This window comes from Mesoplodon mirus (genome assembly GCF_964341445.2).
Source record: "Mesoplodon mirus genome assembly, chromosome: 4".
In the NCBI taxonomy this organism is placed as follows: domain Eukaryota; kingdom Metazoa; phylum Chordata; class Mammalia; order Artiodactyla; family Ziphiidae; genus Mesoplodon; species Mesoplodon mirus.
The window spans coordinates 97595912-97608795 of NC_138979.1; the positions used below are offsets into that span (position 1 = coordinate 97595912).

The 12884-nt window shown below is 41.1% G+C and overlaps 1 protein-coding gene across 1 annotated transcript in view; it reads left to right on the forward strand.

Moving 5' to 3' along the window:
* The window catches only part of FBN1 (fibrillin 1), a 261762-nt gene that overhangs the window by 222220 nt on the left and 26658 nt on the right, over window positions 1-12884 (forward strand). Inside the window, exons 54-60 of the mRNA XM_082617138.1 lie at window positions 1032-1151; window positions 3122-3244; window positions 4532-4663; window positions 6591-6716; window positions 7290-7496; window positions 9316-9441; window positions 9699-9821. Of these exons, the coding sequence (XP_082473264.1) occupies window positions 1032-1151; window positions 3122-3244; window positions 4532-4663; window positions 6591-6716; window positions 7290-7496; window positions 9316-9441; window positions 9699-9821 (957 nt within the window). The remainder of the gene's footprint in view (window positions 1-1031; window positions 1152-3121; window positions 3245-4531; window positions 4664-6590; window positions 6717-7289; window positions 7497-9315; window positions 9442-9698; window positions 9822-12884) is intronic.

Consider the following 12884-nt stretch of genomic DNA (forward strand, 5'->3'; position numbering starts at 1 on the left):
GTGATGTGTATTAACTTGAAAGAGATGTAATATTCTTGAGAGCGAAATGCAATTTCATAGCAGAACAAAAGCAAAGCTGTCAATGTTTTTTATTCAGTATCTTCAGTTAGTGCTACGATGTATAGGAGAAATAAGCATCCTCACCCAGGGTCTCTCTGCCATACCCTCTTGCCCTCACTTGCTGATTTCAGAACCTAACATGAGACATAGTCCTTGATAACAACCCATCACTCTTCTGTGCTCTAGATAGCTGAGATAGCAATGTTACTTCTCTGAAATGTTCCTTTCCCAAAGGAAGGTACTCTCCCCCAAGAGCTGTGTCAGAATAAGAACAGTCAGTATTCTAGGTGGATGGGTGAGGAGACATACATATTTTTTAGACTTCCTTGGTAAGATTTGTTCTCTCTCCACAGTTGTTTAGAGAGCTCATACCCTAAACACATTTCTTTCTAGCCTTTCTTCTGCCTAATGTAAACCATCTGGTTTCAACAAAATCAACAAAATCTACTTGAATCTTGACTTTATCTTGTGTATTAATTTTGCTTAACCTCTGGTCTCTTATTTTGCGTATGTTTAGTCTTCTATTTTATATCTGGCAAAAATGCATCATGTTTAAGACTTCTTGGAGAATGATGTAATGTAAGGCCAAACTGGAGATGTATTTCTAGCTTTAAGTAAGCGAAAACTTTTGACTTGTGAGAGAAGCCTTGTTTTAACCCTTTGAGTATCTATTCCCCAGTAGATGTACTTCATAATGTAGAAGGCTGGGGACACTCATGATGAAGAGCACTGTAAGGGCTAAGAAGCCCAGGTACCATTACTGTTACTGCCACTGCCACTCAGCAAGTCAAATTTCACAGCTATAAATCTGTAGTAATAAGACGCATGCACTCCTTTCTCAAGGACAGAATGAGAATAAAACAAGATGTTAGAGATCAAAATATTCTGATAGAAAGAAAGGCATTCTCTCAGTCCAAGTCCATTTTTCTCTCAATCCATCATGTTTTGACTACACTTCTGATCACCTGCAGATACTGATGAGTGTTCGGTGGGCAATCCTTGTGGAAATGGAACCTGCAAGAACGTGATTGGAGGTTTTGAATGCACCTGTGAGGAGGGATTTGAGCCTGGTCCAATGATGACTTGTGAAGGTAAGCCTCTTAAACACAGAATAGTTGGTTACATGTTCTGATCACAGGGACAGTACTTGGTTGATTACAATTCTGAATATTAAATACCACTCAGGGTATATAAAATAAGGAAAATCTGGGCCTGGTGGGCCATGCTATCATTTCTTCTCTATGTGGCCTCCTCTCTGCAGAGAGTATCTGAAAAAGATGTAAGTGGTTCATGGCACAAGTTATGCCGCATCTCATGCAGAGTTCTTGTTGGTGTCTCTACTACCAATATTTATTTTTTATTTTATTAAATTTATTTATTTATTTATTTATGGCTGTGTTGGGTCTTCATTGCTGCACACAGACTTTCCCTAGTTACGGCGAGCAGGGGCTACTCTTTGTTGCAGTGCACAGGCTTCTCATTGAAGTTGCGGTGGCTTCTCTTTTTTGCCAAGCATGGGCTCTAAGCATGTGGGCTTCAGCAGTTGTGGCACGTGGGCTCAGTAGTTGTGGCTCGCAGGCTCAGTAGTTGTGGCTTGCGGGCTCTAGAGCTCAGGCTCAGTAGTTGTGGCACACAGGCTTAGTTGCTCCACGGCATGTGGGATCTTCCCGGACCAGGGCTCGAACCCGTGTCCCCTGCATTGGCAGGGGGATTCTTAACCACTGCACCACCAGGGAAGTCCTCTACTACTAATATTTAGATACAACACCTGCCTTGTCTACTACCCTCTTTTTTATTTTCCATTCCCCCCCTGCAACCTTTTTTCTTTGTATCCCGTGCACCCTTTCTTTTTCTTTTTCTTTTTCTTTTCTACTCATAGAAAGATCTACTACACACTGAGATAACCACCAATATCCTTTAACTGTCTGGGAGCAATCACAGCAAAAGAGGCTGTCCATACTCTAAGCAACTGTTAGTATGCCTGGTAGGATATAAGGAAAGAAAACGGGATGTAAGGAAAGGGAGGGAGTGTCTAGAATAGTGGTTCTCAAAGGGTGGTCCCTGGATCAGCCACATCAGCATCACCTGGGAACTTGCTAGAAATGCAGATTTTCAGGCCTCGTCCCAGACCTCCTGAATCAGAAACTCTAAGAGTGGGGCCTAGCAGCCCTCCAGGTAATTCTGATGCACTCTCAAGTTGAGAACCACTGGTTTAATAAAAGAATGAAGGGGAGGAGATAGTTAAGTGGGTATTAAAGTGAGCTCTTCATTAGAAATATGACCCATCAATACTCATAGTCAAAGCTGTTGGTGAATTTTTAAATCATGATCTAGGGTCTCACTTGTGTTCTCAGTCAGGATCATTGACCTTAGGGAGAAACATAATAATCAAGATGGTCTGTTTTAACCCTACTTTTCCAAAACATATTCTGATGGTTCCAAACTATGCAATCTACAGAAACCACTTCCATCTATTAATCTATCATTATTATTATTCCTAGATATTTAAGGCTATTACTTGGGCATCAGTGTGAAATTATTCAGAACACCATTTTCTTGGGCATAAGAATCACTGTTACTTCACAGGAGCCTCTCTTATTTGGGGAAGGGGAGGTGGTTAATGATATTGGATGGGTTGCTTCTGTTCTGACAGCAGTTGACTTGGCAGTTGTTTTGGCTGAATGGGGTAAAACTGATCCCCACTCCATGTGACTTTAGGGAGAGGCAACTGGTCAACTTGAGACTTCAAAGCCAGGATTTCAGAAAAGCTCCCTATATGTAGGGTGACCTGTAATTTCTCATCCACCTAAATAACAGTTAATAGTTATACCAGCACAATAGGCATAAACTGAGTTTGTACTGGAAGAAGCAAGATGTATGATCACCCTACTTATGCCAATTATAAAATAACCAACCCAATTTTATAATTCTTTGAACATCAAAAGACTGCTTGGCCTATCCATGTTTATGACAGTGAAGCGTTACCACTTTTGCTAAAAGTATATTCCTTTTTTTCGTTGATGCCTATGATCCATTATTCTCTTACTACATTCTACCACAGATATAAACGAGTGTGCCCAGAATCCTCTGCTCTGTGCCTTCCGATGTGTGAACACTTACGGCTCATATGAATGCAAATGTCCCACTGGATATGTTCTGAGAGAAGACAGAAGAATGTGCAGAGGTGAGACACTCATGTTCAAGGTCATCTAAGCCAGGGAGCCCTAACTTTGTCTATGATGGGAGGTGTCCCTCCAAAGCTTCCAATTAGTAGAGGAAGGCTGGGAATTGGGGAGCACTGCTGTAGTCCACGGATAATATGGGGGTTGTCATTGCTACCTTTTCTCCTAAATTGTAGCTTAAAGCTGAGTCAAGGGCTGCACTACAGATCCTTTTTAGTTCACCATGCATTGCATGCCTGTGACATGCCAGTCATTCTGCAAGGCATGAAGATATAAAGAAAAAAAAGACATTTCCCCACATGCAAGAAGCTCAATATGAAGAGGTTGAGACAGATATAATCATATCCCAGTATGATAAATGAGAACACAAGAGAAGGAATATGAATATTAAAAAGTAATCCCCACCACTAAGGGATATTATAGTCCAAGAATGGGGTAACACATGGAATCTACTTTAAACAATGCTTACTGAACACCTTCAATTTCCAAAGCACTGGACTAAGCTCTGTTATACAAAGATGGGTAAATCCTGGGGATCCTTGAAGAGCTCTGATTTGCTCCTCCCATAGTCTTAAATGAGCAGATATATGTTCTCCTCAAATGGCTTAAATAGAATTTTTCTTAAAGGTAGGAAAATTCCCTAAGTGAGAGCTCCATGTCACATGCAGGCTAAAGTCCAAAATTTTCAGCTCAGATAATATAACAGGGAAAGATAAAGAGAGGGAAATGCCATAGGACGGAAAGTAATGAATGAAGAAGAGCCACACTTACAGAAAAAAAAGGAAATGGAAGGAAGAACCAGTAGAGAAGAAGATATTTGTGGATGCTCGCCTTTTCCTCAAAGTACAAAAACCAAAACTTTCATTATTATATTTCACAATGATTCTAATATATTATTCTGATATTAAGATATAATCTATTATAGTGTTATAAGTATTGTATAATGGAAGCTTTGGTTTATTATTATATCTGTATGATAATGCTCTTGTTATAATTATCATATTATGAAAGCCTTTTGTAAGGCCTTTTTAGTTCAATTCGTCAAAAAGAATTGGAAATCACACTTCCTGCCTTTGAAGAATTTATCAGAGAGAAATTTCTTCATTAAGTTCAAAGGGGGTTAGAAGACTCCTTCCCATCTTGAGACCACCTCCCAACAGTGCAAAAGGAAGTAGATTAATGCTGAAATAGTGTCAATGAAAATTAGTTACTGAATACCATTTTGTGTTTAAAAGGCAGGAAATTAAGGCAGCTCCTTTTATGAATTTGTGGTTGTACATTCTTTCCAGATGAGGATGAGTGTGAAGAGGGAAAACATGACTGTGCTGAAAAACTGATGGAATGCAAGAACCTCATTGGCACATACATCTGCATCTGTGGACCTGGGTACCAGCGAAGACCCGATGGAGAAGGCTGCGTAGGTAAGGGCATCCCCACCAAAGGAGCTTTGAATGAGTGGGAAGTGACAAAGGACAGAAGAGACGTGGGCTCTGGGTCCTTGTGGACACTGTGTTCTTCCTGCCTCTCTTACCTCACATCATGACTTCCTGTAGATGTCCCCTTGCCTCTCGATTATCTATGAATTCCACCAGCAACATCATTCTCTTCCTCTGAGCTGGCCTTTGCCTGCTTTCTAGGCCCATTTTGCTGCCAGGATTAGAAGACCAGGTATTTCCTCTAGTCCCTTCTTTACTGTTTTTATACTCCTTTGTTGTTTGGGGGTCAGTTCTTTCCACCACATTGGAATACCTCTCTATTGACTTAACTTTCTACCACCACTCTGACATTGAGTCCAGATGCGTGGTCCCTGTGGACCGGGAGCATCACTAGACCATGGGGATCTACATCCAGAGAAACTGGTCTTGTCTAGTTTGAGGCCCAGGCACTGGCATTTTTTTAAAGCTCCCCAGGTGATTCTAATGTGGCTTCAGCCTTGAAAACCATAGTAGACCAGGGATTGGCAAACCACAGCTCTAGGGCCAAATTCAGCCTGGCAGTCTGCCAGCTGTCTTTGTAAAGAGACTCATATTGGAACCCAGCTGTAACCATTCATTATTTTCCATGGCTGTCTTCATGCCACAATAGCAGAGCAGAGTGGAGCAGTTGCAACAAGAGATCAAATGGCCTGCAAAGCCTAAACTGTTGACTGTATATTATATAGTAATACTATAACATTACTGTTACTTACAGAAAAAGTTTCCTGACCTCTGCTTTAGTCAGTAAATATAAGAAAAAAATACTAGAAAATTCCCACATGTATCCTTTTCCTTTTTAATATTCAATCACATCAGGAAAGTATATTTTATGTTGTTGGTCAAGAAGCTTAAGAACCTCATTGTCCTCTTACTCTGTAAGATACAGAATTAAACGGAAGTTGAAGAGCAGACTTTCAAAGCACAGAAAAAGCATGTGGGTTTATGATCATACACTGGATCTTCTGGGATCAGTGATTTTCAGCCTCAGGTGCACACTGGAATCACTCAGAGACCTCAGGTCCCACCTCAGATATTCTGATTTAATTGGTATCAGGGTGGCCTTGGCATTGGGAATTTTGAGCTGTTTTAACGCTGTTCTGAATGTCACCTTCCAAGCCTCTGCCTCTCAAAAGGAGATCTCGGCCTCAGGGGCTTGAAACTATTCTCAGTTGGAAGCGCCTAGGCAAATTACTTTATGATCTTTCTAAACACTCATAAGACTCTCCAGCTATTTTAAGGCTTTTTTTTAAAGCTGGGAGACTGAATTATGATTCCTTGATATTATTGAAGTATTATAATAAGCATAATCTACATTGAATCAGAAGATTAGTATAGATAAACTCCCTCAGGTCAAAACTGACCATCACAGACATTATTCTAGTGAAGTATTGTAATATTTCTTTAACAGATTGATCTTAAGGCTTTTTTTCCTTCATTTAAAATAATCCTTTGAGAATCCTCTACATGTACAGATATGGAAAGTTTTAAATTTTATTAAGTGAAAAATGTAAATGTACCTAAAATGCTATCATCTGTTTAAGTATATAAAAATGCTATCAATTATGTTTTTAAAAGGGTGGAGGTACATGCATGAATGGTTGTGTTTGTTTGTATGGGCATAATTCATCTCTAGAAGGATACTTTAGAAACTGACAGTAGCACTGGTTGCTTCCCAGGAGGGGAGTTTGGTGGCTGGGGAAAGGGGAGGGAGGGGCACATTTGCTGAATATTCTTTTGTACCTTTTGAATTTGGAACAATGTGAATAGGTTACTATTCACGAACTAAATTTTTAAAAGAAAAAGAATCCATCTTTGTACAAAGCAACAGACAGATGACTCCTCTTGTTTTTGGCCCTTCAATTAAACCACACAGATGAGAATGAATGTCAGACCAAGCCTGGGATCTGTGAGAACGGGCGCTGCCTCAACACCAGGGGGAGCTATACCTGTGAGTGCAATGATGGCTTCACAGCCAGCCCCACCCAGGATGAGTGCCTTGGTGAGTACAGATGACAGGATGCTTTTGTAACCCCCCACTGGGACACTTGAAACCAGATCTCTTATTTGAAATGATAGAAACTGTTGAAATTTGAGCAAGGGTTAAAAATGTTCATATTTTGGAGATGACTCAATGACCGTGATTGTCCACTGGGTTTAGCACCACCCTGCCGCTAACTTCTTCCTTTGCTAATTGTATCATTGAATCACTTGCTTGGAATTTCTTTCTCAGCTGCCTTTTTAAGCCCTTGATCCTCAGGATCAGTTTCCAAGTGTTTCTCTGACCCCCTCTATAGCAAGACTATTCCCCCATATTTCTGGGAGCAGATAGAGTGATAACCTTGTTGAGGCCAATGCCTTTCTGCCCACTTACTGAATTTCTTGTCTTTCTTATTTTCCCCAGATGTTATCCTTTCTCTCTTACTGCCGTTTCCAGCTTTCCCTTCTTGCTCCTTCTCACCCAGGGTAAAGTGTTAACATCCTTCTTGGGTTTTATATCTGACCAAATTCTGAATACCTTGTTACGCTCCTAAAATTCCCCCAAATTCTCTTTACAATATCATGTCCCTTCCAGACAACCGGGAAGGGTACTGCTTCACAGAGGTGCTCCAAAACATGTGTCAGATCGGCTCAAGCAACAGGAACCCAGTCACCAAGTCTGAATGCTGCTGCGATGGAGGGAGAGGCTGGGGTCCCCACTGTGAGATCTGCCCTTTCCAGGGCACTGTGGCTTTCAAAAAACTCTGCCCCCATGGCCGAGGGTTTATGACCAATGGAGCAGGTACTTTATTTTGTTCTGATTTTTGACTAACAGAGCAGGTACTTCATTTATGGTCCAAAAATACTTTCAGGGAGTTTGTTTCAGGAAGAACAGATGAGAATACAGAATCTATAATATGGCCTAGGCTGAGTTGCATAGTATAGGTTGACAAAGAGTCTTCATTATGGTATTTTAGATATTCAAGTTCATGTTGCCAAAGTGTCCTTGGTCTGATTAAATTGTGTGTGCTTGAGTCCCTGCCTCTGCATTATGAGTCCTCAACTTTTCAAGCCAAAGTTTGTTATAAGTCAGCTAGTGGTTACTCAGAATATATTTTTTTAGATAAACTCTGGAATAAATGATCACTAAATTCCTAAACTAGTCCACCAATGTGTATTTTATCTCATAAAATTGGCTGAAATACACTGCATGAAAGAAGTATAAACAACGCTGATACACAGTCAGCCTTCCATATCTGTAGGTTCCACATCCGTAGATCCAACCAACCCTGGATTGATATCGATTCGAGGCTGATTGAACCTGCAGTGCCAACTATACTATGCCATTTTATACAAGGGACTTGAGCATCCGTGGATTTTGGTATCAGTGAGGGGGTCCTGGAACCAATGCCCTGGATATGGAGGGGCGACTCTATTGGCAATTAAGACAATTGCCTCTGGGAAACTGCAAGTTGCTTGAACTTGTGAGGGATGAGGAGGCTGTTGAGGTGTCTGAGGCAACTGAAAAAAATTTCAGGTCTGTTTATCAACAGTAACTGCAATTGTTTTTAGTCTCATGAAAGAGAAAGGAGAAAGACTTTTTGAGCTCCTTGGGAGGAAATTAGAAGTGAGAGGAGAAGAAAGAGATTAAAGAGGATTTGTGTTCATGTTAGAAAGATGTGGCTAACGGTAGAATAACAGAACTAGATGTGGTAAAAGACAGAATAGATAAGATGGAATGACCAAAAGCAGTTTATGATTCTTCGGAGGATATGAAAATGAAACAGTGGAAAGACTCATTTCTTGAGACCAAGGTGGGTATGCTAAATTGCATTTCATAGTAAACTTGAAAAAATCAGGAAAAATAAGAGCTGTTGATAGAAAATGGTTACTTGGCAATCAAAGGCTAAGAACTCACTTGGTATTGGCATCCCACCAAGCAGTAAGGAAACAGATGGGTCAAGATATGGCGGACAGTGTCTTTAATGCCCAAGAGTACATATTGACCAAATCTTTCTCCCTGTGGTGGAGCTGTGAATAAGGGTCTCTCTTCCCTAGCAGGCTGCAAAAACTCAGCCCAGTGATCCACTGATGCCTCCCTTAACCAAAGGAGGGAAGTTTGGTCCCATTTCCCCAGTAGTATGCAATTTGTTATTTTTCAGGATTAACTTTAAACACAACAAAAAGAATAGAAAGAAAACTTTCCTTGTTTTGGACATACACTATTAGAAGAAAATGGGATTTCCTCATCAAAAGGATCTTCTGCTGTGATTCATTTATGAGATGTCTGGAGGAGGCAAGCTTGATGGCATGAGATGGAGCAAGGAGCTAATAAATATGTCTAGATGAGATGGTTGTTCTCTGAACCCAATGGAGAAAAACTATAAATTTAGAAGGGCAATTATTAAGTTTTCCCTTATAGTCTAATAAAGTTATTCATTTCCCTTTCAATACAATTACCATTACATATGAAACATATGCTGTCATCCCTTTGGTTTAATTCCTTAGGTCCATAATATAGTCACACAGTTTTAGTATTTACAGTGAAGTGACCCCTATGTATGAATGTTGTCCATTTTATAATGTCTTTCTCATTTTACTTTTTACTCATTAAATTATAGATATTGACGAGTGCAAGGTTATTCATGATGTTTGCCGGAATGGGGAATGCGTCAATGACAGAGGATCCTATCACTGCATTTGTAAAACTGGCTATACTCCAGATATAACCGGAACTGCCTGCATAGGTAAGTGCTCTATTTCTGATGCTCAGGTTTATTCCCAGGTGGAAATTGTACATTATGGTGAAAAAAAAAAAAAAACCCAAACTAAAAATCTAAAAAGCCTATGTAATTTCTTAAGGAAATGTAAGACAGTGATCAAAGACTACACAGAATTTACTTTTTCCTTCCTCAAAACTAGGATTCTTTGTTAGATGCTGTGGGTATTGAGCATTTAGGCATCTTTTTAGATGGGTGGTCACATTGTATCTCTTTGATCATAGATCTGAATGAGTGCAACCAGGCCCCCAAACCCTGCAATTTTATCTGCAAGAACACAGAAGGGAGTTACCAGTGTTCATGCCCGAAAGGCTACATTCTGCAGGAGGATGGAAGGAGCTGCAAAGGTAAAGTAGAATTTTCCTCCACCCACTCATCTGTCTCGTGGGCACATGGTCACATTCCTTGGGCCTTTGAGGGATCCAAAGCTGAAAGACCCTCTCTGCAGGCAAGAAGTGCTTCCCTGGGGTAAGTGCCTCCCTGTGACCCACCTCCTATTCTGGTTGGAGGGAGGCTGAGGCCAGGGAGATTGCAGAGGACCAGTGGCAGCAGCCATCCTCACTGCCTGCCCCATGGGCATCCATGGGGGATGTCCATGAGCATCTCAGACAGCAGGGCCAGCTCTCCAAGGCTCAAGTGGATCAGATACCTGATCACATTAATGCAATAAATAGAAAACAGAAAGGATGTAATCAGCCTATTCAATAACTATGTAGCCCAGCATGGTCCTGCCTACCTCAGGTTAATCAGTGCCACGATCCTAGAGAACACTGTGCCTAATTAAGTAAACACTTTGTCTAGGTTTTTATTCTGCAAAATAGGGCCATTCCTGACCCTCAGCAGCTTCCTGACCCTCAGCAGCTTATTTGAGACACAGATATTACAAATAATTAAGAAACATCAAAACTCTCTGCAGAAATTCCTGATCAACCAGAAGTTATCCTTTGCAAAATTATATTGGTATAAATTTGTTCTCATAATAAGAACTTCACATATTGAGTGAATAGCACAAGTGAGTCAGACTCAAGGATAATTTGAAGAAGGAAAGATAGACCAGATGGCAGGATAAGAGTTAGTGTGTTCTGCCATGAAGCCTGGGAGGAGAAAAAGGGAAGTAAAGGAAGTTAAATGGTCGGATGGAGTGGAAGAGAAGAGCAAAGAGAAGTAGAGCCATCAACCCTTTTCCTCTGTCTGCTGAAAGGGGGAGAGTTAAGAGGCAGGTAATACAGGATAACATATGGACAATGCTTGAAATTTCCCTGTGCAGCACAAGTCCTATATAATCCTGCAGTACGGGGAGAGGAAGTTGAGAGAGCTACTCAAAAATTCTGTCTTAAAACATAGAACTTATTCTACATCTGTGGATCACAGTGAGTTCTGGGCAGCGTGAGGCTACAGCTCACTTCCACAAACTTATTTGTGTAAATGAAAAACCAACTTCAGGGGAAAAATGTCTCTCAGTGTGTATACTATCTGTATGAATCAAAACAAATTTACAGCATGTTTCTAACTTGTGGGGGCAGAAAATCCTAAAAATTTCTAGCAATTAAGAAATGGAAAATGAAAATAAATTAAATGTATAGTAGTAGTTATGTTCTTTTACAATGTATTAATATGAAAAACATCTGTAATACTCTGATTTTAGGAATACAAAAAAATTTTAGAGATCTACTTACAATATAAGACTCTTCCTCCTATTTTTCTCATAAGGTCTAAGTTTTTCTACATACTTGGCATATATGACTAAATATCAAAATGAGTTGTGCATATACATGTATTATTGAAACAGAGGAAAGAGGCTAGAAGGATGACCCCAGGGGAAATGAAGCACCAGCACTCACCCCATGAGAGATGGGTAGGAACCAAGTAAGAGGAAAGAAGGGGATTCTTGGATTCCCCTTCTTGGATGTGAAAACAGCAAGTGCTGCTGTTCTTAATGGTGTAGTTAAAGATAGTATTGTAAGGTTGGAGGCAGAGACAAGATGGTGGGTTAGAAAGATGTGACCTCACCTCTTCTTATGAAAACACCCAAATCACAACTGCCTGCTGAACAACTATTCACCAAAAAACCCCACTGGAACCTACCAAAAAATATACAGAAAGTCCCCTACATATGAATGATTTCCATTCCGAGAGTGCGTTCGTAAGTCTAATTTGTTCGTTAGTCCAACAAAGTTAGCCTAGGTACACAACTAACACAATCAGCTATATAGTACTGTACTGTAATAGGTTTATAATACTTTGCACACAAATAATACATAAGAAAACAAACACAAAAAATAAAGAAAACATTTTTAATCCTACAGTATAGAACCTTGAAAAGTACAGTAGTACCAGCTACACCAGTGCTGTTTTTACACTTGCTTCCGGACAACCTGGGCTTGAAATAAAGATTCTGTACAGTACTGTACTCTATACAGTACTGTACAGTAAAGCACACAAAAGCACAACCACTTGTAGGGGATGCACACACGACAGTGTACACCAGAGACATGAACTAACTTACATGACTGGACATGTGCATGCACGTTTGCATCTTTGAAAGTTCACAACTTGAAGGTTCATATGTAGGGGACTTACTGTATCCTACATCCAAAGACAAAGAAGAAGCAAGAATGAGATGGTAGGAGGGGCGCAATCGCAATGAAATCAAATCCCACATGCACTGGGTAGGTGACCCACAAACTGGAAAATAATTATACCACAGAAGTTCTCCCACAGGAGTGAAAGTTCTGAGCCCAACACTGGCTCCCCAGCCTGGGGGTCTGGCAACGCAAAGAGGATCCCCCAGAGAAACTGGCTTTGAAGGCCAGTGGGGTTTGACTGCGGGAATTCTACAGGACTGAGGAAAACAGAAAATATGCTCTTGGAGGTGCACACAAGATCTCATGTGCACCAGGACCCAGGGAAAAAAGCAGTGACCTCATAAGAACCTGGGCCAGACCTACTGGCTGGTAACTGGAGGGGTCTCCTGCAGAGGTAGGGGCGACTGTGGTTCACAGTGGGGACAAACACTGGAGGTGGTGGTTCTGGAGAGTACTGATTGGCATGAGCCCTCCTGGACACTGCCTTTATCTCACCAAGACCTGGCCCCACCCAACAGCCTGTAGGCTCCAGTGCTGGGACAACTCAGGCCAAACAACCAACAGGGCAGAAACACAGCCCCACCCATCAACAGACAGGCTGCATAAAGTCTTCCTGAGTAAACAACTGCCCACTAAACACACCCCCTGACACAGCACTGCCCACCAGAGGGAGAAGACATACCTCCACCCACCAGTGGGCAGGAACCAATCCCTCCCATCAGGAAGCCTGTACAAGCCTCTTAGACAGGCCTCATCCACCAGGGGGCAGACAGCAGAAGCAAGAAGAACTACAACCCTGCAGCCTGCAGAATGGAAACCGCAATC